The sequence below is a fragment of the Biomphalaria glabrata genome, chromosome 1 (genome assembly GCF_947242115.1).
Source record: "Biomphalaria glabrata chromosome 1, xgBioGlab47.1, whole genome shotgun sequence".
Classification (NCBI taxonomy): Eukaryota; Metazoa; Mollusca; class Gastropoda; family Planorbidae; genus Biomphalaria; species Biomphalaria glabrata.
In genome coordinates this window covers 76551416-76579013 of record NC_074711.1, presented here as the reverse complement: position 1 = coordinate 76579013, position 27598 = coordinate 76551416, and the positions used below count along the sequence as shown (strand labels likewise).

The window sequence follows — 27598 nt, the reverse complement described above, 5'->3', positions numbered from 1 at the left end:
TGTAGTTCAGAGCTTCTGGGAGATAGGGTTGTGGTTGTTGATGGTTTGTAGTTCAGAGCTTCTGGGAGATAGGGTTGTGGTTGTTGATGGTTTGTGGTTCAGAGCTTCTGGGAGATAGGGTTATAGTTGTTGATGGTTTGTAGTTCAGAGCTTCTGGGAGATAGGGTTATAGTTGTTGATGGTTTGTAGTTCAGAGCTTCTGGGAGATAGGGTTATAGTTGTTGATGGTTTGTAGTTCAGAGCTTCTGGGAGATAGGGTTGTGGTTGTTGATGGTTTGTAGTTCAGAGCTTCTGGGAGATAGGGTTGTGGTTGTTGATGGTTTGTGGTTCAGAGCTTCTGGGAGATAGGGTTGTGGTTGTTGATGGTTTGTAGTTCAGAGCTTCTGGGAGATAGGGTTGTGGTTGTTGATGGTTTGTAGTTCAGAGCTTCTGGGAGATAGGGTTGTGGTTGTTGATGGTTTGTAGTTCAGAGCTTCTGGGAGATAGGGTTGTGGTTGTTGATGGTTTGTGGTTTAGAGCTTCTGATATTCATGCTGAAAATATTGAAACCTGCCTTTTCAACTGCCTGAATGAACCACTGCTAGGGTTGATTTTGAGTTTGTGTTAAAACACAATCTATCTTTGTAATCTTTTTGTTGTAATTGATTCATATTTTGTAATCGACCAAGTATAGTTGTGAAAAGTTTGAACATGATCCGAGACTGGGAAGTGGGAGATATCACGTGCATGCCAGACAGACAGACGGAGTTAGTTAGTTTAAACTTTGTAAAAATAAATGTTATTATAAAATCTAAATACAATCTTTTTTGAAGTAACGTCTATATTATATAAGATAAGATAAATATGTTATTTTGTGCCGAATCACTTGCAGACAAATTAAAACGCACTTACATAGACAAGCGTTCACACGACAACATTGTACCTAAGTTTTTGAATTTGCATCAAAGCGAGATTTAAGTTACTTTATGAGAGATTCAAGGTTAAATTTTATTTTACAATCTACTTTTTACAGGACGCCCAATAGAAGGTGGTGGGTTGAACTACATATTAAATTGAACTAGTTGTTACATCGAACTAAGTATGTTACATTGAACTTTGTGTTACATTGAACGAGATGTTACCTTGAACTAAATGTTACCTTGAACTAAATGTTACATTGAACTAAATGTTACATTGAACTAAATGTTACATTGAACTAAATGTTACATTGAACTAAACGTTACCTTGAACTAAAAGTTGCATTGAACGAGATGTTACATTGAACTAGATGTTACCTTGAACTAAATGTTACCTTGAACTAAATGTTACATTGAACTAAATGTTACATTGAACTAAATGTTACATTGAACTAAATGTTACATTGAACTAAACGTTACCTTGAACTAAATGTTGCATTGAACTAAATGTTACATTGAACTAAATGTTACCTTGAACTAAATGTTGCATTGAACTAAGTGTTACCTTGAACTAAATGTTACCTTGAACTAAATGTTGCATTGAACTAAATGTTACATTGAACTAAATGTTACATTGGAACTAAATGTTACCTTGAACTAAATGTTGCATTGAACTAAATGTTACATTGAACTAAATGTTACATTGAACTAAATGTTACATTGAACTAAATGTTACATTGAATTGTGTGTTACTCCAGCTGCAACTCACTAATGTACTTTTTATTTTGTCTTGACAGATTCAAAGGAAAACTAGCGGCCTTCCTGAAGACAAATGTCATCCAGTATTCGGTCGTGGCGCTGGTCATTGCTGACCTCGTTGTCATTGTCCTCGAACTTCTCATTGAGATGGAGATCATCGTATGTAAGGCTTCATTATCAGCTTTCTCTTTTAGCACAGACGTGTAATCACACCTCATTATCAGCTTTTTCTTTAGCACAAGTGTGTTATCACACTTCATTATCAGCTTTTTCTTTAGCACAAGTGTGTTATCACACTTCAATATCAGCTTTTTCTTTAGCACAAGTGTGTTATTACACTTCATTATCAGCTTTCTCATTTCGAAACCAGTTGTCCCTTTACTTCATACGAAACTTTGTTTTTTCTAAGCGCACAAAGCACAACGCACTTTTGCTTCACCTATTAATTTCAAAAATGTGATTCAGATCTTTGTTGGACATCTTTGTTTCATAACTATATTTGACATATTTATTTGATGTCGTTGCTTCACACCTTTGTTTCACATCTTTGTTTCTGTTTCATGTCTTTGTTTCACATATTTGTTTTTGTTTCATGTATTTGTTTCACATCTTTGTTTCTGTTTCATGTCTTTGTTTTACATATTTCTTTCAAATCTTTTTCTTTCCATGTCTATATTCCACATATTTGTCTTGTATCTGATGTATCAAAGGATCGTTGTGATATTTCCTAAGACCAAGTGAATGTTTGTTTTGTGGCCGAAATATATTTCATTTTCTTGTACACTTCCAACTGTGTAGTCATTTGGCCACAACTTAATCAATATTTTGGTCCGTAAATGGAAGCAAATTCACAAATAACAAAGCTTTTGGTGGATGAGCGGTAAAGCGCTTGGTTTTCGAACTGGGGATCTTGGGTTCGAATCCTGGTGAAGACTGGGATTTTAAATTTCGGCATCTTTGGTCGGCTCCAAGTCTACTCAGCTCTAATGGGTACCTGACATTTGTTTGGGAAAAGTAAAGACGGTTGGTTGTTGTGCTGTGCACACGACACCCTCGTTAAGCGTAGGCCACAGAAACAGATGCCCTTTACATCATCTGCCCTATAGACCACAAGGTCTGAAAGATAAACTTTACTTTGGTGTTTACGGCGTACTCAATACGAAATATTGATACGCGAAGCTTTTTTTAAAAGCCATATAATAAGTTTGGTGCACAGTTGCAGCACTGTAGAATCAAAAGTTGATGCTCTTTCCGGTACGCACTTTTTAAGAAATTCAGAAGAACATTTCCAAGCTTCTACATTTGTAACACAAAATCATTGTTATTCTGTAGTTGGCAACATTGATCTTTCATTATGGTGTCCTTGACATTGTTTATTTTGGAGATTTATTTGGACGTCCCTCCCAATCATTGCGTCTTGTATGCTATAACATTCTCAACGCGCTCTGGACCAATCAGTTTTGTGGAAATAATGGATTAGGCCCGGTGATTAGGGGATATCTAGATGAAGGCTTTCCGTGCTGCCTTCATTCGCTCTGTAAAAAACTAATCAGGTTGAGTCAGGATTTGAACTCAAGCACCCTTGATGTGTAGCCAAGCGGGTTACACCACACATCCGCATTTTTATTCGTAGCTCTATCTTTTTGTTTTTCATCAAGAGTTTGACATCTTCTTAAAAATATTAAACACGACCAAAGGTCAAAGTGCATGAAGAGACGAAGGTACATCTGACCTGGTTTAGACTCGGAATTTTACATTGCAGAATTGACAAAAACATGGTTTCTTTAACGACGCGACATACGTTGGCAATTGTCTTAACAATGTTCGCTCGCCTGGTCAATTATCTGCTTGCCTGCCCCTGTTACACTATTAGTATGTGGGAATATGGTAATTAATGCGTTCTGGTAATAATAGTATTAGGTTCTAGTGGCGTAGCTATTAATTTGGGGCCCGGGGGATTTTTTAATTTTGGCCATCCACCTCCCCCACCCTAGCTACGCCACTGCTAGGTTCTGTCGTACTGAATTCTAGGAGTTTCTATTGTCATTGTAATGATACAAGTTGTCTGGTTCTAATGTATTGAATCCAAATATGTACTTGCAGTAGCCACTGCCAGTGCAACCATTAAAGTCAATCCATACTAGAAATGAAATTTCCTCTCAATATGGGTATGCACGGGACCTCGGGGAGGCAGGGGCCTCTCGATTTTACCTACATATATGCTCTGCGCTGTTTGTCGGAATAATGAACATATGATGCCTAGAATGCAGAAAATTGATTTTCCCAAAAAAGGTTGCCCCTAATCCCGTTCCTGTAAAGGTGTGATCCTGACGGGGACCCTTGTAATGTGTAATAATAGAGCCTCCGCCGCTGATTTGCACAGGGCCTCGACATTCTAAAGTTCACCTTTCAGTAGTAGTTGTATTTTTAAAAAATATACGTTTTTTAAAACGTGATTTTTAAATAGACCAATTGATTTTCGTATTTAATTGAAAGGCACTTTTTAAAAAAAAAATATTTGAGTTTTCGACAGACATTGGACAGTTGATATTGTAAATACAAAACTAATGTTATTTAAAAAAAAATACACACAATCAGAAGTTTGTTGATTTATTTTTTGATGCTATGCAGAGGCGTAGTGAGCAAAACGTGCGCCCGGTGCAAGGTACTTTACTGCCCCCCCCCCATTTTCCATGAACATCACATAGAAATATATGCTGCCTGTGGCGCCCTCCTGAGGGTGGCGCCCGGGGCATCGTGCTCCCTTGCCCCCCCCCCTCACTACGCCTCTGGTGCTATGTCTCCTTAGTTACTTAAAAGGTTCAGATTGTTTTATTCTAAAAAACTAATAAAACCATAAACTCCCAAAACTGAATTTAGTGTCTTCTGGGTTTTAAATAGAATAAAATTGTTAATAAGAAATCTTGCTTGGGGAAGACATTTTTGGGTTTAAATCCAGGAAATGTTTCAGATCCATAAACAATTCATCTAAATGTTGAGTCACATTTCAGAAACAAACTTACAACTGTGTACATAATGTCATTTTGGTCTGTAGTTCCAGAGAATGCCCCAGATTCTAAGCACAACTCTTCCTCATTTCAAGTGAATTTCCTCAACCACACTGGAGGACACACACACATCACCCCCCACGGGGAGGCCGCCCAGGAGGAGCACGAGGACCAGCCCAATCTATGGAATAGTTCTTTAGATGGCTATAACAGGTCAGTCAAGCTTGGCACGGAAGGAACATAGTCAGCTATAGTTTTTTTTTTTTTCTTTATAATTGGTTCTTTTCTTTTTTTTCTTTTCTTTCTTTTTCTTCTATCTTTCTTTTTTTCTTTTTCTTTCTTTTTTTCTTTTCTTTCTTTTCTTTCTTTTCTATCTTTCTTTTTTTTCTTTCTTTCTTTTTTTCTGTCTTTCTTTCTTTCTTTTTTTCTTTCTTTTCTTTCTTTTTTTTTTCTTTCTTTTCTTTCTTTTTTTCTTTCTTTCTCTTTGACACATTTTATGTTTAAAAAACTCTTCATAAAATGTAATAATTGTAGATCCTTTAAATTAGTTTTAGTTTTAGATTAGGAAGAAAACATTTTAGTTTGAGACATTACACAATCAAATTGATCTCACAAATGATTGAACGTTTTTCTTGAAACTCTTGATAAATACCTCCACGCCAATATATAAACAAATACACGCGTATAAGCGTTCCGGTTTCACTTTCAACTCAACCTAGAAACGAACTTTCTACAAATTAGCCCAGTTGCAAAACTAATTTACACTGTAAGAACAACATTATTTATAAATAACTCAAAACATAAACAAAACAGAAACAAGAAAGTAGATACTAAACTACACTATCTTATATAATACAGACGTTACTTCAAAAAAGAAGATGAACCACAAGCAACTGTTGTAGCGTCAAGATATTTAATGCAACTCGATTCTTTGTCCTTCTTTCTGCACTACTTTCTTCTGTAACCAAATGCCCCCTTCCCTCACCCAACCCCCTGCTCCCCAGTTGGCAACCTTTCTGCACTCCACACATCTTGTGAATGTAAAGTAGTAAGGGGCACTTGGAATTTGGGGAAAAATGTACAATTGTGCCTGGCGTAATTATACAGTGAGTGAAACGGTTGCGCGTAAAGTTACTTAGTACAACGAGTGATGTGTGTCTGTCAGGAGTCACAAACAAATATAAAAGAATGTAGAGCTGGTACAAAGATTGTCATGTCGACCATTAATTGGTGGAACATAGACTTTGTTTCTTATGGTTTTTTTTTTCGACTATGTTCACTCCTTCAAGTTGCACTCTTCACCTTTCACCTCTGACACTGACTTAATAAAATCTGTCATGTCTCGCGAATATCACGTGTTGAAGCAAAGTAACTAATTAGTTGTCTATGCGAAGTTCAACAACTCTCCTAATTATTTGTAAGAAGTAATTAATATTTATAAAGACATACACACATACACGCTTGTATTGACCCCCACAAGCAATAGTTAGATGTATCACATAATGAATTATATACATTTGTAATGTATATCTAACTAAGTCTAATGGTGAATATTTATGGAGATGAGATAGACTATCTCATTGAAATTAATGTTCCGAAATAGGAAAATTTTAGTGTGTGATCTTTTTATAGTGTTTTTCAAAGCTATACACAGACTACTTTATCTAGAGACAGAAACAGGTCTATGGTGCCAGAGCACACATTACAATGCCTTTATTCGATTCACAACTTCATGGATGGTGAAGGCTGGAACCTGGATACGAACCTCAAAAACGGCTTTAACGATTTTCCTAGAAATTTTATACTTGATGTAGATATCGCTGAGAAAAGAATTACTAGCTTGTTGGCCACATGGGGAAAACTCTAGTTTGATCGTTATAATTTTTTAAATTAATAAAAAATAAAAAAAAGAAACAAATTTAAATTTGGCTGGGGAAAAAATTCCATTGTCTTTTAATCAAACATTCATTAGCTATCAAGAGAAAACCAATCGCTCTATAAGTTGTATAAACGAAGTTGTGTCTCTTTTGTACAAAATGTTTTAAATGTTCTTCTTGTATTAGAATAAATGTGTGGAGAACTGTGCATTTTAGATTTAGGACTGGCTTTCTGAACCTTCTTAATTTCATATATTTCGAATGATGAAAAAAAAAAAGGCATTTATGACAAATACATAAGTTCTATTAATGTAACCAGCAGTTTGTCTTCGGTTTCTTGTCGATCTACTGGCTTGAGTTTGTTAACATTGAGAGTCTTACCCACTTTTGTTCTTAGCTCTCATTAGTGACCATTTGTTTTCATCTTTTGTTCTTAGCTCTCATTAGTGACCATTTGTTTTCATCTTTTGTTCTTAGCTCTCAGTAGTGACCATTTGTTCATCTTTTGTGGTGGAGATATACGTCGTAAGTGGGAGACTTTTTAAAAAATATAATTCCTCTTATCAGTTTGTAAATTCTAAACGGGATTAAGAAAAAAGGTAAGAAGCCAAAACAAAAAGGTCATAACGATTTTCCTAGAAATTGAATATTTTATGTATAAGTTTGGGAAAAAGCTAATTGGCCACACAGGGAAAACTCGGGTTTGACCGTAAAAATTGTTAAAATCATAAATAATTTTCTTAAAATTAAATTTGATATTGAAGTCTAGACAATCTTCACTTTAACGTCAGCGGGTATTCCCGCATGTGTTGATTAAAGATTTAAATAAATAAATAAACGCTTAGGCACATTTTGCGCACGGTCGTGTAAGTCCTGGATCTCTAGGCCTAGCACCGAACTAGAATCTTTGATACCATATATCTAATCCAGTATTCGTCTCTAGAATACCGTCGTTTAATGTATCCATGTCTGGATCTGTATCAATAAACAAGAATTTTATATACTCTGAGAAGATATACGATTAAGAGGATTTTTTTTTCTCGAGGGGGGGGGGGGGACTAGGCGGGTTAAAAATGTTTCTTTTTTTTTTGGGTTAAATCTAACATTCATTTGTTATTTAGAGTCAAATAATCGCCTCTACAAAAACGTCAATAGCTTCATAAAGGAAAAACTCTCATTAAAAAAAAACTCTGTTATTTGTTATTTTCCTCTTTTACTTTTTAAAATGTAGATTTGAAATATTTGACGCCGCTACATTTCAAATTACAACATTCAAATGTTAACAGTTCAGTCATTTAGTTTAATTAGTCTATCAGCTCCATAGCTAGGTACGAAACGAAAACACATTCTTAGAGAAATCTCAATGCAGATCTAGATCTATATATAATCATATACATCATGTATTTTATCTCCTTCTAAATCTGCTGACATAAGCCCACATTTTAAAGAAACTCTCTAGAAATACTTTGTGAATGTCTGTGTGATCTGATTTAAAATGAAAAGTAAGGACAGAAAGTCTGAGTCTAAAAGGAATTAAATGAATTACTTTTCAACGTGGAAATTAAAGTAGCCTACCTTTGGAAAGCAAGAGTTAACTCGCTTTCTCCCCCTCCCCCTCCCCCCATTTTCTGGAAAAAAAAAGGACAAAGATTAAACACCGGAAGTAAGAGCAGGGGGGAGTTATTGGACCACGTACTGTTGACAAGGGTGGACAGCGGGCATCTGGGGAATCAATAATCACAGACCAGCACTTGGGATAGAGAAAGAATGGAATAAGATGACCACCGCATGACGTCATCGGAACTGGCAATACAGAACTACTTGACCTTAATTACGCAAGGCATGGCCGGGGGCCATTAGCTAGTAGAGCACAATGACAACAGTCTAGAGGTCAAATTGTTGTTCCTCGTTAAGCCGCCAAGATCATCTCATCATTGGACAATGGAAAAAGGAAATTCTTGTTTAGTATTATCACGTACGCTGTGGACAATCGCTTAGCGTTCAGGTCCTTGAAGGCTCGGCTTGCCATTTTGTATCCACTTAATTTTCTTCGATTCCTCTAAAACAGATGGATCGATATGTGCTTTTCATTGCGCCTTTTCCAGCCCTTTGAAAGGAACAGTAGTGGGACCCCTCAACTCAAGAAAACATTTAGAAACTGGAACAGACACAAAATAGAGCAGTGAGATTCATAACAAACGCATATTCATTCACATTTGATTAGAGTAACACATTTAGTAAAATCACTAAATTTAGAAAGCCTTTAGGACAGAAGACTCAAAAGTAAAGTAGCAATTATACATAAAACACTGATCCATAATCTTCAACTACAAATCGAAATCTAATAAGATACTCGAAAGACACAAAGATAAAGGCACATTGCTCGTTCCATATGCTAGAACAAATTTGTACAAATACTCCTTCTTCCCTAGTGCTATTAGAGCATGGAATGGGTTGCCTGAGCCAGCCAGGAAAACAAGTGACAGCAGAAATTAGGTCATTGCTTGACAAGATGCATGACGCGTAGGACGTAATCATCTTCTTTTTTGAAGTAACGTCTGTATTATATAAGATAAGATAAGATAAGATAAGATGAAGTGACACACCGAGGCACACCGAGATTACTCCCCGAAAATGATGCAGTGCGCACATGAGGTGGCGATGGAGAGAGTCGAACCCGTCGTGCTGAGAATTGATGGCACAATCTCAGCGATAGCCTTTTAACTCTTTGGCTCCGGAATTAATTCGGAATTATTTGCCACTTTTGGACGGAATTAATTTTTCCGCCATTTCAGAGTGCGCTACTTTGCTTCGATATAACTTGTATAACTTTTTTATTTATTATTGGAAAATAAAAAACTTGATATAGAATTAAAGAGAAATGGATGCTCTTTCCATTTCTTATGTTTTCTAGTTTGCAATTTATGTTGTTTTTGTAATTTTGGGTTTTGAATATAAAAATTAAAAATGAAAAACTCACCAACTGACATTGAAAATATCCATCCAAGTGCATGTTTAAAGAAATTTATTGTTCAAATTGAATTGAAATAGCTTTTTTTCTCATTTTTATCCATTTGTTTACAGAACACCACAGAAGAAACAGCAATAGATGCAAAAAATAATAAACTGGAACTAATAATCCAATGTCACTACTTTAACGAAAAAGCCCATAAAAAAAGCAACAGGCTTGGAACAAAACACTTTTACCCTAAAACTAGTCCAACTGTACAGCATATATATATTTATAGTATTTTCTTCTAAAGTTCTTCATGTACTTAGTATATAAATATTCCTTCTAGTTGTGATATTCATGGAAGCAGTCAATATGAATGTGTGGGTTCGACTCCCATCCAGCGCAAACATAAACCGTTCTCCCTGACCCAAAGTGTTTACATACTCTGTCTTTCTTTATAGTTATAGGTCTCCATTCTCTGAAAATGGATCTTATTCTAGCAGGGGTGTTCCATTTAATCCTATGGTCAGCATAGCTATTTATTTTGCTAACAAGACTATCAACAATGTGATTGTCAATGAAAAAAACATTCCATCTCAATAGATGCAGTGCTGACTAAGTCTAGGTTGACAACCCAATTTCTTGGTGGAATAAATCTGAAATTGTTCTGTTTCAGTGCCTAGATGATAGATCTAGAGATCTACATCTATCTGATTAGATTTAGATCTAGATAATGTAGAGACAGCTAAACTAGTTCTAGATCTACATTGAACATTAGCTGGGGGTGGAGCTGCTTCATCAGCTAATAAACTTCATCATTACTAGGCCTAGGCCTAGGTCTAGACCTATAAATTAATTTACTAGATCTAGATAATTAGATTTATCAATATCACCATCAGATGAAACAAAACCACTGTCATCTGAATTCTTATACTTCTTTATCAAAGAAATATTTAGATCTACAAAGTTTATATGGCCTTGGTTGAAGCTCCATATTAAAAAAAACACGCACACAGAAAAAATAAATGTCATCTCTTTACAAACTTCGTACAAAATAAAAACACGTTAAATGAAGGAAATTCCGGATGTTTAGCAAAGGGAAACTATTCTAGATAAACATTAAGCAATAAAAAACAAGAATTGGAGAAATGGAAACGAAAAAAAAAAATTTGAAATAGCCGATGCCCCCAGCGTTGGTCCGACTTTTTTCCCCTTTTTTAAAATCAACGCCCTGTGCGTTGGTGCGGAGCCAAAGAGTTAATCTGCTACTACCATCTGTAAAGGACATACTTCCTCTTTAAGTTCTTTAAAGTTGGAAAGTAGATCTCAGTAAAGACATTTATGAACAGATTGCTGCAGTGCTCTGAAGACATCACTATGTGAAGTGAGAACGGTGGAGGTTTATGTGTGAAAGTGTGAGAAGTCTTTGGAATTTACAGATACCTTACACCATGTTAGTTCCAATTGAAGCGTGTCATCACTTACATCATTTTGAATACACTTCATCTATGAGGTTATTACTTGGTTGATGGATTATACTACTAACAATGTTAGAATAATGTGACAACATTTACATATACCCCTCTAGTACTCACATACATGTCAGCGTTACATCGTTTGTTTTTATCTTCCTCTTTAAATGTGCTTATGTTTTTGTTTCATTTATTTATTGCTTCTTACTTTCTCTTTCTCTTTTCTTTTACTCTCTCTCTCTCTTTATTGACCTCTCTCCCCATCTCTCTCTCTCTTATAGAATCTTGTATGCCTCTGTCCAGTCTTCATCCGACCATGATTTCAAAGTATGAAGAAGAAATTTGATTGGTCAATTATTTCCATTGTGTAGTTTAAGAATGAATCTGTAAGCATGAATGAAAAAAAAAAAGATGGGGCGGGGGTATGATCGAGTTAACAAGTGAAGAGATTACAATGTAATGTCACAGGGAGTCTCAGGAAGATGTGTCGTTCAAAGCTGTTAAAAGTGTTGATGTAACAGTGAGTCTCAGGAAGATGTTTCCTTCAAAGCAGTTGAAAGTCCTAGGTTATAGTTGAAGTTGAAAGATCATAGATAACCCTCATAACGTTAATGTGATAATAATTATAATAATAATAATAATAATAATCTTTATTATCCGTCATGAAATGTGTCTTACGATTTGTGCCTTACACCAAACAAAATCTGATCAGTTATTCAACTCTAGTGCTAGTCCATCCATTTCCTTAGGTCAAACACTAACCTCTTATTTAAGTCAAAGTCTCTCACTAACGATCTACCACTTTCTCTAGACCACTATCTAACGTGACAGTAATGCTAATGTGATGAATAGATCACAAAGTACATCAAAGTGTGGGGTAGACGTACGTTTGAGGTTAATCAACAAAACCACGACAAGGGAGATCATAACAGAGTTACCCTTAAATGGCCATGTAATTGTCATCATGATAAACTGTCCATAGCATGACTAGTGGGTGGATGCCTCGGGAAATAAAATCAATAACTGACCATAAGAATAATGAGGCAACCATAGATTTTCAGCCATCTTTGTTTTGGGCTAGTTAATGAAAGAAAGAAGAGAGAGAGAGAGAGAAAGAGAGAGAGAAAGAGAGAGAGAGAAAGAGTTGGAGAAAGAGAGAGAGAGAGAGAAAAAGAGGTACAGACACAGAGACAGATAATAATTGATGGATATAGATTGCTTTATTCACCAATATGTGTAAACCAGTGCTTGAGTGAGTCCCTACTTAAAGTATTTCATATTTTAGTCTGTAGAAGTATTCCTCCAACAAAAGCATTATTGAAAGTACATTCTGGACCTCTAACCACTTCCATTACAATCTGGACCTCTAACCACTTCCATTACATTCTGGACCTCTAACCACTTCCAGTACTATCTCGACCTCTAACCACTTCCACAATCTGGACCTCTAACCACTTCCACAATCTGGACCTCTAACCACTTCCACAATCTGGACCTCTAACCACTTCCACAATCTGGACCTCTAGCCACTTCCACAATCAGGACCTCTAACCACTTTCACATTCTGGACCTCTAACCACTTCCACATTCTATTGATCTCTTGCAAAGCGTGCAGTCAGTAACGAAATTAAAAAACTACCCGTGTTGTCATTTTAAAAAAAAATTGTTCAAAAACTTTCAGCTTGGTCCAAGATGGGGTGTCGGAGAAATAACGTGTGCAAACTTTTGACCAGACAGACAGATTGAGTTGATATAAGCTTTGTAAAGAAAAAAGTCTTTCTAACAGATTCGAAAAATTTGTGAAGACGTCATTCCGCAACGTTAAGAAACATTGCACGCATTAGTTCTTTTTTCTCTTGGATTAATGTCCCTTCAACGCCTACCATTTCGTCAACATTACCCCACCCACCTCCTCCTTTTTTTTCTCTTACACTTCCTTGTCATCTACGTCATAAGGTCGCAATGATCTACAAGTAGGAATTCTCTCAAGAAAAGAACGCGCCATTAATATACATATGAGTAACAGGCATATAAAATCAATATTATTACTAACTTCCATTGTGTCTCTGTTAATGTCTAGGGAGATATTAAATCATAGAGTTTCAGAGACATTATGTACACGCTTTCTATCATGAAGATGGTCATTTTGGACATTGATATTCATGTATTAATTTTTTTTTGGGGGGGGGGGGGGAGGACTAAGGGATAAGTGAAAGTGATGGAAAAAATACTTTAAAAATAAAAGTCGTGAGTTATAAAGAGGTGATTAAATGGAATTGAAAATTATCTCTATTGTCTACTACAGCAGTGGGTTATTAGTTACCAGGAAGCTAGAGTATTTTCCCCCCAAAAATAAGATCTACAGTTTCTACACTACACTAAGTCAAAATTGACATGTTGAAATGAAGAAATACTGCTTTAGACAGTGTACGAAATCAACACTAAATGTCATATAGAGCAAGATACTAAAGCGAATTGGAGTGTAAAGCTTGTCTTCGGTGGTCCCTGGGGGAGTGCGAGTCCATTGTAAGCACATATTACAAAGCATAAAACTTCACAGTAAAATTGCTTTTATAATTTCCTATTAGGAGTGTTTTATGAAATACTATGCTATTTTGCAGGGCCGGCCTTAGGCCACTGCAACCTATGCGACCGCAGTGGGACCCGCATTTTCATAGGACCCGAACTTTCATAGGATCCTCGCTAATTCTAGGTGTATAAATTATTAAATTAAACCATTGTATAACTTATAACAGATTTCCAGAGGCCTTCTGTCAATTTACCAGGAGCTCCTGGAAACTTCCTAAAATTGCAAAATATACGAAAAAGTCCTGGAAATATCCGGAAATTATTAAAATCTTTTGAAAACTCATACAAATTTCCTGAAATATACAGACAAAAATTGTCATTTGCGGTGTCATTCAATATGGAAAACGACAATCCTACGCGCGATAAAAAAAATGGCATTATGCTATACCCGTAATTGTGGAATCAGTGAAAGAAGCTTCTCGCGCCTCAAACTAATGAAGAATTACTTGCGGTCAACAATTCTCGTATAGATACATTGAAACATTTGGTAATTCTGATATTGAGCGTGATCTATGTAGGAAACAGAATTATTATGAGATACTGTATGACTTCGCTACACGCAAGGCTCGTAAAGTAATTCAGTACGTAGAAAAAAAAGAATAAAATGCAAAGACCAATTTATATTCTAATACAAACTCTTTAATTTTCACTTATTATCCGTATCCCTACCCAAACTGGGCCCGCAAAATCTGTTTCGCATAGGACACCACAATGGCTAAGTTCGGCCCTGCTATTTAGTGACGGGTGAATACAATGTAGATTACTTGCTCTCTTTCCATGACTTCTTGGTCACAACGGTTAAGTCCGGCCTTGCTATTTAGTGACGGGTAAATACTACTTGTTTCCCCCCCCCCCACCACACACACACTCTTTTTTTTTTGTTTCGCCTCTAAAAATACGTGGAGTAACTCTAGTCCGTCCGATTTGCAGAAATAAAGGAGTGATCTTTCCATTACGTGGTGTCCAAACTCTTTCATATTCTAGAGGTTATATATATAGATTGGTAAGCACGTACTTACATCATAAATGTTTATTAAAAATGGTTTATACACATGTGCATAAAATAAACCAATTCTTAGTTTTCCAAACAAATGCACGTTTTTGTGTGATCATAAGAAGCTGTTGCACTTTATGAGTATAGTTCAAATGTTTATCTTACAGTATTTAGTGATTACATTAGTGAAACGATAAAACATAAGTAAAAAAAAACAGCGTGAAGATTAGCTAAACGTTGCTGAAGATGTTGAGGTACATGTAGTTCATGTCATGCGATTGTGGTCTTAGAAGAGACTCCTCATCCGTTATACACCGAGATTGTAGTGTTAGTATAGATGTTATGATCTGACTCAAGTAACACACATAAGAATTTGTAAGTGTTGCACTTAAGTGGTGGATACGTCTAGACTTACTCAGGAGGGAAATCTGATTCCTCAATTGTAAACCGGAGATTATTGTTTAGATGGAGAAACAGAATGTTTTAATCCTCCAAGCACAAATCATTTTTAGACTGAATAACCACAATATATCAAGCAATAATAAACTTTGTAATTAAAAATAACAATCTATTTACCAAATTAGTGTAAGATTAAAACTGAAAAGACACAGTCTTGACCCTGACACAAGCCCTTCTTCTCTCTATATATAGTTTTTTTAAACCGAAGCTTCTAGTATCGGAAATGGAATACAAGTTTTTCATTTTTTATTAGTTTCCCAACATATTTACTTTTCTATAAAGAAGACTAGAAGCTACGATAAGCCAATTTATAAAAACCGTACTGTTTACACTTCTCTTGGGACCTTGACACGTAATACTTGTTTACAGTAAGATATTTCACTCTTTGTCTTTATTATCTCTCACTTTTACCCAGAGTTCTGTGCAATGACGTATGTAATCATGTGCGCTCTTCTTAAACTGCGTAGATTGTCGTTTTTTTTAAAGAGTATCACGTGACTTGTACCAAGAATATCTCATTTGTCAGACTTTATAAATCATGTTATATTAAAAATCTCTCCCCCCCCACCTTCCCTTCCTGCCTGATGACACTGCCTGATGACACTGCTGATGCTCTGTTGTGTTGACAGTACGGGCAACTCGTCCCACCACGGCGTCCACCACCATCACACCAACAAGGAGAAGGCGGAGCACGTGCTGCACGCCCTGAGTCTGGCCATCCTGTCCATCTTCATGGTCGAGGTGAGTCCCTGTTTCATGTAATCACAAGTCTGGCTGACCAGACATGCGTGCGTGCGTGTGTGTATACTTGGAACGGTCAAGAAGGGTCACTTGGCCTATATTAGCAATCTGTTTCTGAAATAAATCAGTCAGTCCGCCTCCATCTCCGCTACTCTTTAGTTCATTACATGTTTAGTTCCGCATAAAATGTTGAGAGTAGCAAGAAGTTTTATACTCCACCAAAACACTGTCATTTCGTTCATAGTATCTCACTGGCACTCTCTTTAGCAAACACATCATGGCACTGAAAGGTCATGTTAGAAATATTATTGATATCAGCGGTTCTATTCTTTTCAATATGTCACAGACCGCCTATATATAGGGATTGCCCTTTAGTGATGATTTCACTCAACAATTATCCATAAGGCTAGCAGTCATAACTAAATAAATCTAGTCCTATCAGGAAAATGCAAAAAAATCAGTTTTTGAGACAATGACAGACGCACAAACCTACAAGCTCCTCCGTCGTGGTTGAAGATGAGTGTAATCTTATTTTAATGAACACCCAGAGGGCTGTGAACTTGTGAAGTCCGATCTTTGTCTATTGCTGTAGTGTTACTTTTGTTCTTTGTTGTTTTTGTTGGTGTTTTTTTACCATTTTTTTTCTTTCCATTTGGCTGATCTCTTTGCCTCGAAGTCTGAAACAAAGAGCAGGAAAGTTCCGCGTCATAAATATATTTATATGTGTGCATGTACTGTTTTTATGTGAACATTTATAGCTAGTGAAAAATTATCCACTCAAAACTCTTCATCGGTGAATTATACAGAGTTGACCTTACGAATTGCGGGGCCCAAATTTAATGGACGCTTGCAATGCCCCCTTCTTCTCCTTACTTTTACAATAACAACTATTACTAGTAATTATATCATTATACCAACATTCGTTATACAACATGCATAGGAAGCAACTCAAACGCAATAGGTGCCTGTGGGTTTTATAAAGTACAATAGACATATACTAAATATGTTAACCCTTTAAATCCCACTTCTTTTAAAGCCTGTGACAAGAGCCATGACTGGTGGTGATATGTTTAATGTAAATTGCGGGGCCCAGTTGGAGCAATTGGTCTAATCGGCATAAGGCCGGCCCTGGAGTTACAGTTAGCATTATAATTAGACTTCAGTTTAAAAATGTTTTGCGTACAACACGCTTTTAAAAAAATGAGATGCACAAGTGCACAATATTATCAAAGAAAATACTTTCAGCCAAGATTTAATAGAATTTTGAAAATAGCCCGCAATTCTTAAATTTGGCTTATTTTTTTCTTTAAAAATAACTTCTGTAGCTTAAAACGTGTAAATATGAAATATAAATATACGAATATATATAGATATAGATAGATAATTTAGATATAGTTATAGATATATATTATTGTATGTTTTCTATCTTTACAGGTGAGCTTGAAAATATTTATTGAGGGCAAACACCTCTTGAAGCAACCTGCTGAGGTAAGCTAACAAGTGGAGCATTGTGTAGTGTCTCCTTGTGTGTAGGTGTGTGTGTGTGTGTGTGTGTGTGTCTCCTTGTGTGTGTGTGTGTGTGTGTGTGTGTGTGTGTGTGTGTGTAAGGATTAAGGTATCACTGAATGTAGAGGGTATTTGTTTGTTTTGGAATTTCCAGTTTGACTGTAGAATAGATCCGTTTGTCTATGTTCTGTAAACCATTCAACCTCGCTATAAATATAGATCTGTTCAGTTCATAAAAGTAAACTGGCTTACCATGGGATTACGTCTCTAACATTACAGCCTATTCATGTTGGTCTGTGAATGACCTAAAGTATAACGCGTACATAGCTTCTAAGATAGTCTTTCTATTCCAACTTAAACCTGTCACAGCGATCGACTTGACACTAAAGAGACTCTCATAAAAAAATCCATTATTATAATTTGTGATAAAAGGCTATTTAATAATTCTTTGGTTTTGCAAACTATGGATAGTCAGATTATTAGTTAACTAAATAACTGGTCCGTTGACTATTCAGTTCTCCCAAGAGCTCATAAACGTATTCAATTACGTAACCCTCCAGAGAATTCACAATGCCGTGAAGATATTTGACCGTACATTTATGACATTCGTCAACATGAAGATAAGCAAAAGGAAATATATTCTCATCTTATTTTTATTTTTTTATTTTTTTAAAACAACAACCTCTATTCAAATCACAACTTCATGGAGGAACCCGGAACCTGGACACGGTTCTCAAAAAACGGCTCTAACGATTTTCAAAGAAATGTAACAGTTGATGTATATCGCTGAGAAAAGAATGACTAGCTCGTTGACCACAAGGGGGAAAACTCTAGTCCTATCATTGGAATATTATAAAGTGATAAAGTGTCGTAGATCTATATATTCGCTTAACCAGGGAGGGGCGGGGGGCGGGGGGCGGGGGAAAAATGTTAACTGTTTTTTTAAATCTTACATTCATTAGTTATTAATAGAAACACAATCGCTCTACAACTTTTATAAATGGGGTATTTTCTTTCAAGACATAGAGTTGAAATGTTTTTCTAGCTTTGTTTGTAAGTTTAGCCTTCCACTAAGTTTAGACTCATTTAGAGGATATGTTAATTGTGTCTTCCAGTGAAAGCTAGGGGGAAAATTCCTTAATATTGTTTTAAAATAACTCTCCGATGTAAAGTAAAGTTTTCCTTGTGATGTTTAGCTAACGAGGGTGCCATGTGGCCAGCACTACGGCTAACTAACGTAACCATTATCGCTGGGTCGACTCAGAGCCAGCTAGGGGAACTGAGGATGCAATTCTATTGCATTTGGGCCAGCTTTATTAGCATTTTGATACACCCAAAACATATGCACGAGTCCTCTTTGTAGATTTCTCCTCGGCTTTCAATACCATACAGCCACATCTAATGATAAACAAACTGAATAACTTAAATGTCAGCCCTTACGTACAAGCATGGGTTCTAAACTTTTAAACCACTCGTCCCCAGTATGTTAAAGTCAACAACACCAAATCGTCAACTCGAGTACTATGTACGGGTGCTCCACAAGGTTTTGCACTTTCTCCTGTACTGTACACTCTTTACACTAATGACATAAGAAGCATCTATGACTCAGTTAAACTCATTAAATTCGCTGATGATACTGCCATAGTCGGTCTTATTTCAGGAGACGAAACTCACTATCGAAGTTTGATAGAAGAGTTTACAAACTGGTGCACCGACAACTTTCTAGAACTGAATGTCACAAAAACTAAATAACTTATAACAGATTTCAGAAAGAAAAAACAAACTATACGTGAACTGCAAATAAACACAACATCTATAGAACAAGTAAAGGAATATAAATATCTAGGCGTTTAAAAAATCATTAATAGCAAACTTTCATGGGTAGACCACCTTGGAACTCTGACAAAGAAAACAGCCCAGCGACTATTTTTTCTATACAAACTCAATAGCTTTAAGCTAAACAAGAAGATCCTAGATACTTTTTACGGCGCGACTATACAAAATCTGCTAACATACGGAATAACTTGTTGGCAAGGCAACGCTTCATCTAACCTGTTGCGACGTCTAGAAAACATCATAAAAAGGGCATCAAAAATTACACTCACAACATTACCATGAAAATACCATATTTAAAGGAACTTTTTGAACAAAAGTGTCTAAGGAAAATCGAAAAAATCTTGGAAAACAACGGCCACCCGCTCTATCAGAACTACATCAGGTCGTCGCGAAGTGGGCGACTGCAAAAACTAGTTCGTACTTTTTTTTTTTTCACCGCCTCTCGTTGATCAGGAACATGAAAAGCACCAAGATGCCTGTGTGTAGTCGCTGAATGAACTCTTTATGTTGTGTCTGTTGTATTTATGTGTATTTTTCTGTTGTGTTGTCTTATATGAGAAACGAGTCCTTGTAATCACAACAAATTTCCGTAAGGATCAATAAAGCAGTCTTAGTCTTAGTCTTAGTCTAAAGATCCCGAAATAAAAAAATAAATGGCCAGTCTTCACCAGGATTCGAGCCCGGGACCACACGGTGCGGAACCTCGTTGCTTTACCGAAGTGCCGAAGTGGTTAGTGGAAATAGTTTGTTAAGATATCATTAATAGAATCTTAATGCCATTGTTTTATTTTGTCTTTCCCTAAGCCGAACTTTGTAAAGGTCTGAAATCCAAGCTATTAACATAATCGTTATAACTTTATACAAACCCCATCATTAGTTTGTTTCTTTTCAATGTATATCGCCATTATGACTAAAAGTAGTCAGACTACTAAGTTATTTTCAATAGACATTTTCTCTACTTGAAAAAAAAAAAAAGACATATATTTTGCTAATAAATGGATTAGTATTATGTTGAAAAAAAAAAGACATATATTTTGCTAAAAATGGATTAGTATTATGTTGAAAAAAAAAAAAGACATATATTTTGCTAAAAATGGATTAGTATTATGTTGAAAAAAAAAAAAAAGACATATATTTTGCTAAAAATGGATTAGTATTATGTTGAAAAGAAAAAAGACATATATTTTGCTAAAAATGGATTAGTATTATGTTAAAAAAAAAAAGACATATATTTTGCTAAAAATGGATTAGTATTATGTTGAAGAAAAAAAAAAGACATATATTTTGCTAAAAATGGATTAGTATTATGTTGAAAAGAAAAAAGACATATATTTTGCTAAAAATGGATTAGTATTATGTTAAAAAAAAAAAGACATATATTTTGCTAAAAATGGATTAGTATTATGTTGAAGAAAAAAAAAAGACATATATTTTGCTAAAAATGGATTAGTATTATGTTGAAAAAAAAAAAGACATATATTTTGCTAAAAATAGATTAGTATTATGTTGAAAAAAAAAAGACATATATTTTGCTAAAAATGGATTAGTATTATGTTGAAAAAAAAAAAAAGACATATTTTGCTAATAAATGGATTAGTATTATGTTGAAAAAAAAAAAAAGACATATATTTTGCTAAAAATGGATTAGTATTATGTTGAAAAGAAAAAAGACATATATTTTGCTAAAAATGGATTAGTATTATGTTAAAAAAAAAAAGACATATATTTTGCTAAAAATGGATTAGTATTATGTTGAAGAAAAAAAAAAGACATATATTTTGCTAAAAATGGATTAGTATTATGTTGAAAAGAAAAAAGACATATATTTTGCTAAAAATGGATTAGTATTATGTTAAAAAAAAAAAGACATATATTTTGCTAAAAATGGATTAGTATTATGTTGAAGAAAAAAAAAAGACATATATTTTGCTAAAAATGGATTAGTATTATGTTGAAAAGAAAAAAGACATATATTTTGCTAAAAATGGATTAGTATTATGTTAAAAAAAAAAAGACATATATTTTGCTAAAAATGGATTAGTATTATGTTGAAGAAAAAAAAAAGACATATATTTTGCTAAAAATGGATTAGTATTATGTTGAAAAAAAAAAAGACATATATTTTGCTAAAAATAGATTAGTATTATGTTGAAAAAAAAAAGACATATATTTTGCTAAAAATGGATTAGTATTATGTTGAAAAAAAAAAAAAGACATATTTTGCTAATAAATGGATTAGTATTATGTTGAAAAAAAAAAAAAGACATATATTTTGCTAAAAATGGATTAGTATTATGTTGAAAAGAAAAAAGACATATATTTTGCTAAAAATGGATTAGTATTATGTTAAAAAAAAAAAGACATATATTTTGCTAAAAATGGATTAGTATTATGTTGAAGAAAAAAAAAAGACATATATTTTGCTAAAAATGGATTAGTATTATGTTGAAAAGAAAAAAGACATATATTTTGCTAAAAATGGATTAGTATTATGTTAAAAAAAAAAAGACATATATTTTGCTAAAAATGGATTAGTATTATGTTGAAGAAAAAAAAAAGACATATATTTTGCTAAAAATGGATTAGTATTATGTTGAAAAAAAAAAAAGACATATATTTTGCTAAAAATAGATTAGTATTATGTTGAAAAAAAAAAGACATATATTTTGCTAAAAATGGATTAGTATTATGTTGAAAAAAAAAAAAAAGACATATTTTGCTAATAAATGGATTAGTATTATGTTGAAAAAAAAAAAAAGACATATATTTTGCTAAAAATGGATTAGTATTATGTTGAAAAAAAAAAAGACATATATTTTGCTAAAAATGGATTAGTATTATGTTGAAAAAAAAAGACATATATTATGCTAAAAATGGATTAGTATTATGTTGAAAAAAAAAAGACATATATTATGCTAAAAATGGATTAGTATTATGTTGAAAAAAAAAAAGACATATATTATGCTAAAAATGGATTAGTATTATGTTGAAAAAAAAAAGACATATATTATGCTAAAAATGGATTAGTATTATGTTGAAAAAAAAAAAAGACATATATTTTGCTAAAAATGGATTAGTATTATGTTGAAAAAAAAAAAGACATATATTTTTCCTAAAAATGGATTAGTATTATGTTGAAAAAAAAAAGACATATATTATGCTAAAAATGGATTAGTATTATGTTGAAAAAAAAAAGACATATATTATGCTAAAAATGGATTAGTATTATGTTGAAAAAAAAAAGACATATATTTTGCTAAAAATGGATTAGTATTATGTTGAAAAAAAAAAAAAGACATATATTTTGCTAAAAATGGATTAGTATTATGTTGAAAAAAAAAAAGACATATATTTTGCTAAAAATGGATTAGTATTATGTTGAAAAAAAAAAGACATATATTATGCTAAAAATGGATTAGTATTATGTTGAAAAAAAAAAGACATATATTTTGCTAAAAATGGATTAGTATTATGTTGAAAAGAAAAAAGACATATATTTTGCTAAAAATGGATTAGTATTATGTTGAAAAGAAAAAAGACATATATTTTGCTAAAAATGGATTAGTATTATGTTGAAAAAAAAAAGACATATATTTTGCTAAAAATGGATTAGTATTATGTTGAAAAAAAAAAAGACATATATTTTGCTAAAAATGGATTAGTATTATGTTGAAAAAAAAAAAGACATATATTTTGCTAAAAATAGATTAGTATTATGTTGAAAAAAAAAAAGACATATATTTTGCTAAAAATGGATTAGTATTATGTTGAAAAAAAAAAAAAAGACATATTTTGCTAATAAATGGATTAGTATTATGTTGAAAAAAAAAAAAGACATATATTTTGCTAAAAATGGATTAGTATTATGTTGAAAAAAAAAAAGACATATATTTTGCTAAAAATGGATTAGTATTATGTTGAAAAAAAAAAGACATATATTTTGCTAAAAATGGATTAGTATTATGTTGAAAAAAAAAAAGACATATATTTTGCTAAAAATGGATTAGTATTATGTTGAAAAAAAAAAAGACAGATATTTTGCTAAAAATGGATTAGTATTATGTTGAAAAAAAAAAAAGACATATATTTTGCTAAAAATGGATTAGTATTATGTGGAAAAAAAAAAAAGACATATTTTGCTAATAAATGGATTAGTATTATGTTGAAAAAAAAAAAGACATATATTTTGCTAAAAATGGATTAGTATTATGTTGAAAAAAAAAAAAGACATATATTTTGCTAAAAATGGATTAGTATTATGTTGAAAAAAAAAAGACATATATTTTGCTAAAAATGGATTAGTATTATGTAAAAAAAAAAAAAGACATATATTTTGCTAAAAATAGATTAGTATTATGTTGAAAAAAAAAAGACATATATTTTGCTAAAAATGGATTAGTATTCTGTTGAAAAAAAAAAAAGACATATTTTGCTAATAAATGGATTAGTATTATGTTGAAAAAAAAAAAAGACATATATTTTGCTAAAAATGGATTAGTATTATGTTGAAAAAAAAAAAAGACATATATTTTGCTAAAAATGGATTAGTATTATGTTGAAAAAAAAAAAAGACATATATTTTGCTAAAAATGGATTAGTATTATGTTGAAAAAAAAAAAGACATATATTTTGCTAAAAATGGATTAGTATTATGTTGAAAAAAAAAAAAGACATATATTTTGCTAAAAATAGATTAGTATTATGTTGAAAAAAAAAAAAGACATATATTTTGCTAAAAATGGATTAGTATTATGTTGAAAAAAAAAAAAGACATATTTTGCTAATAAATGGATTAGTATTATGTTGAAAAAAAAAACACAATGTTCTCGGCTAGTTTGTGCTGTATATTCATTTGTTACTCGCATATCAGCCCCATTCTTGGACTAAACATGACTTTGGCTGATTAAAGACGAACTATTGTCAGATAATCCTCGCGTTGTCTATTGTTCCCGCGGACGTTCTTGGACATGGGTAAAGTAAAATCAATGCTGTAACATTTTCGTAGACCCTCAAGGGAAGTAACACAGTTTATTATTGCCATCACGTAGATGATGTTTGAGGCATCATACAAAAAAAAAAGTTGTTGGTCTTAGTAATAATTCTTTGGTATTTCTCTAAAATTGGAGATGACGTCTTCCTGTCGCTCTGAAACCCCCTGGAGTTTAATCTATTTGTCAGCCGGGGGCGCCCCAGTGGTAACCTTCCCCCTGTCAAATTTGTCTTCAGCCGTTGTCCTCCTGGGGTGTGCGCTGTGTAGAAGTAGAAAGAGGAGTTGACTCAATATGTCCAGACAGGACGCACGTTCATCGAATGACCTGATTTCATCCCCTTAGGTGGCCGACTTGGCCGCATTTAGCCCCAGGAAAAAAAAAAGATACTTGTGATGAAAGCCTTCAACACAGGGCCGATACGACACACATCTTCTTCCATCATCGAGATGCAGACCGAATATCGATCTTCTCAGTTCTATTTGGACTCAATCGATACCTTAAAACAACCTTTAACAAAAAAATTTCCGATAACGAATCTAGGTCATTCAAGGAAACTTAACTCCCTTGGGCTAACGGGACAAAGTAGTGGTTCTTTGATCAACAAATAAAGAAGAAAGCCATCGACATTAGCAACGAATAGCAAATATATAAATAGCCCAAAGTAGACCATTTAGTTAATTATTTCTTTTTAAGACTCTGAAATCAATGTGGTTGCAATTATATGGCATAGAAGAAGAGAATGAAGCAGAAACTGTTGCAATTGATTAGGTCCTCTTTGAGGTAAACTACATGGAGGAGACCCGAAGAAAGAAAAATTAGAACACGGAAGGTTTAATGATTGAATAAAAGGTCTATTTCTGGTGGGCCAGAGTAATCGATGCTTTTCCGTTAGAGCATATTACCCATACTCCTCTCATTGTTTTAATGGCGATACTCGCCGGTCCGCTATCCCATAATTCAGTGTCAAACACTGAAAGATAAGACAAAAAGATCGATTTTGGACACTTGGCATCGCCTGCTCAAGAAAGGAACTCATTTAACGTCTGAAGGAAACAGAAACAGACATTCTTCACGGCACTCCCCTTGCCGCCTTGCTGGCCCGGTCGTCTGCTGAACAAACAACCTTCGGTCATTCATTTCTTCCCCCCCCCCCCCCAAACCTTTTTTTTTCTCACTTTCGTTACTTGTAAGATATTTTTACAGGGCAAGCTCACGCATGCGCACTCCCCGACTAACTCTCGCGAGCAGCACGCTTGGGCACACACGCATGCGCGCACAACGCGTTTGTGACACTGGATTTAATGACGATGTCATTGACACGTGACCTAAGCAGACGAAGTGTGACACGCTCGTTATACCCAGGTGTCAGCTGACATTAGACATTCAACTTGAAGAACATTTAATTAGAGACGAGGGGTGTGCAAGCAGAGGAAGAACGCAGTGCCATAACTATGTCACAGATTTTCTTTGAATACTTATCACATGTTGGCAATCTTAAAATTTAGTGTGTTGGTCTATATGTAGACTTGAGACAAATTCACAAAAGTTTATCATCAGGTTAAAGCTCCCTCGTTCTTCGACTACTACAAGCTCTAGCCGAAGTTTTATTAATGTTTTAACTATTATTAATTATATGATTAATATTGATATTGAACCTGCAGCTATTGGCACTATTTATAACGAATCCTATAACAAGCCGTGTAATTAATGGCATAATTAGCAAGAAGGCCACAAACCTTGGCAGATGAAAAAAAAAACAACAGAATCACAAGAGTGCCTTTGCTGATGGCGAAGTATCGGCCTGGCCCATTAAGCGCCGACACAATTGGCTGCAAGTAGCCATTCAATCTATAACTCAGGCAGCGGTGTCGGGAGAAACATACACAGTCTTCAATAGTGTCTGTCGCTCACAGAGCTAGCATGCAATGTAGAAAGAATCTATAGATCTATAGACGTCAATGTGTATGTATGTATGTTTGTATGTATGTATGTATGTATGTATGTATGTATGTATGTATGTATGTATGTTGTATGCATGTATGTATGTATGTATGTATGTATGTATGTATGTATGTATGTATGTATGTATGTTATGTATGTTGTATGTATGTATGTATGTATGTAGGTACGCACGTACGTATGTATGTATGTATGTATGTATGTATGTATGTATGTATGTATGTATGTATGTATGTATGTAATGTATGTATGTATGTGTCACAGATGCCATTATAGATTTATTTGTATATTTCACATTTAAAAGCTTATGTGTAAATAGAAATATAAACCCTTGACTGAGCCTCAGGAATTACCCCACAAATCTAGACCCTTGACAGCACCTCAGGTTTTACCCGAGACGTAATTATGATGTTGCAAATCTATTGGTTGATTTGAAAATAAATAAAGACATTTTTTTAAAAGAGTTAGCGCCAGAGAATTGACGAGGGAAAAAGAACGCCAGTCGATGAAAGAATTCCATAGTAGATAGTCACGTTTCTAAAAGCTCTGATTTAAAGCCTTTGTAATGTTATTTATACTTGTTGATCTGTAACTTGTACATAAGCTGTACTTACGTTTTATATTTAAATAAAATTCCAGAGTTGTGTTTTTACAAAGAATCTTTTATTGTGATTCCTAGATCGTCATTTATTCAACTATTTTAATTCAAGTAAAATCCCCGGCACCACAGCACACATTGTGACATCATCTTGTGTTGTGACATCTGGCACTCTCCGACTAACAAATGTTTATGGACAACTTCTAACGAAATTTATTCAAGATCTAGGACCAATTTCTAAACTCTTCAAAGGAACTTCATTCTTATTTAACGGAGGACAGAATTTCTGTGTTTAACAGGTCAGTTGGTTATCGATAATTCTTTTATAAAGATTTTCGTTAGAGTTACGTCTAACTCACGAAATCTATTATTATATGTAATTGGCAAAAGGAATAAGACCAATATACATAATAACTGGCATTATTAAAAGAACAGTAAATCAAATAACTGGCAATATAAAAGACCAGTAAAGCAAATAACTGGCATTATAGTCATTATAAAGAAGACCAGTAAATAATAATTTGTCTGGCACAAAGTAAACAGAAGACCAGATTTAACCAACTGTTAAACCAGTAAAAAGTACTCGGCTCAATAGATCTATATATCAATCATACGACTCCAGTAGTACTTCTACTGTAAAACAAAGTTATACTTCATAGCCAGTTACGGCATAACTAACATTGATTTGTTATATTCAAAACGTTACTATATTTCTACATTCCAAGTTGGTATATTTTTCAACATGTCTCCAAAGACAAGAACACAAAGATGGTTAGAATTATTTGACATAGCTAAAGAAAAACAAGTACCTAAACCAGATGAATGGGTTCATCGACAGGAAGAAAAAGAATATCAAACAAAGATACGTCAATAAGATAAAGAAGCAGAAAAACAAAGAGAATATCAAACAAAGGAACATTGTAACATGACTTTAACAACAGACATAATAGGTGAAGCCAT

General features: G+C 33.8%; 1 protein-coding gene across 6 annotated transcripts in view; it reads left to right on the top strand.

Annotated features, from left to right (window-relative positions):
- LOC106054113 (voltage-gated hydrogen channel 1-like) overlaps positions 1-27598 on the top strand; it is a 94208-nt gene that overhangs the window by 46734 nt on the left and 19876 nt on the right. For all 6 annotated transcript variants that reach the window (XM_056015474.1, XM_056015466.1, XM_056015459.1 and 3 more), the window contains exons 3-6: positions 1694-1818; positions 4711-4876; positions 15637-15748; positions 17183-17236. In XM_056015474.1, coding sequence (XP_055871449.1) covers positions 1694-1818; positions 4711-4876; positions 15637-15748; positions 17183-17236 — 457 coding nt within the window. The remainder of the gene's footprint in view (positions 1-1693; positions 1819-4710; positions 4877-15636; positions 15749-17182; positions 17237-27598) is intronic.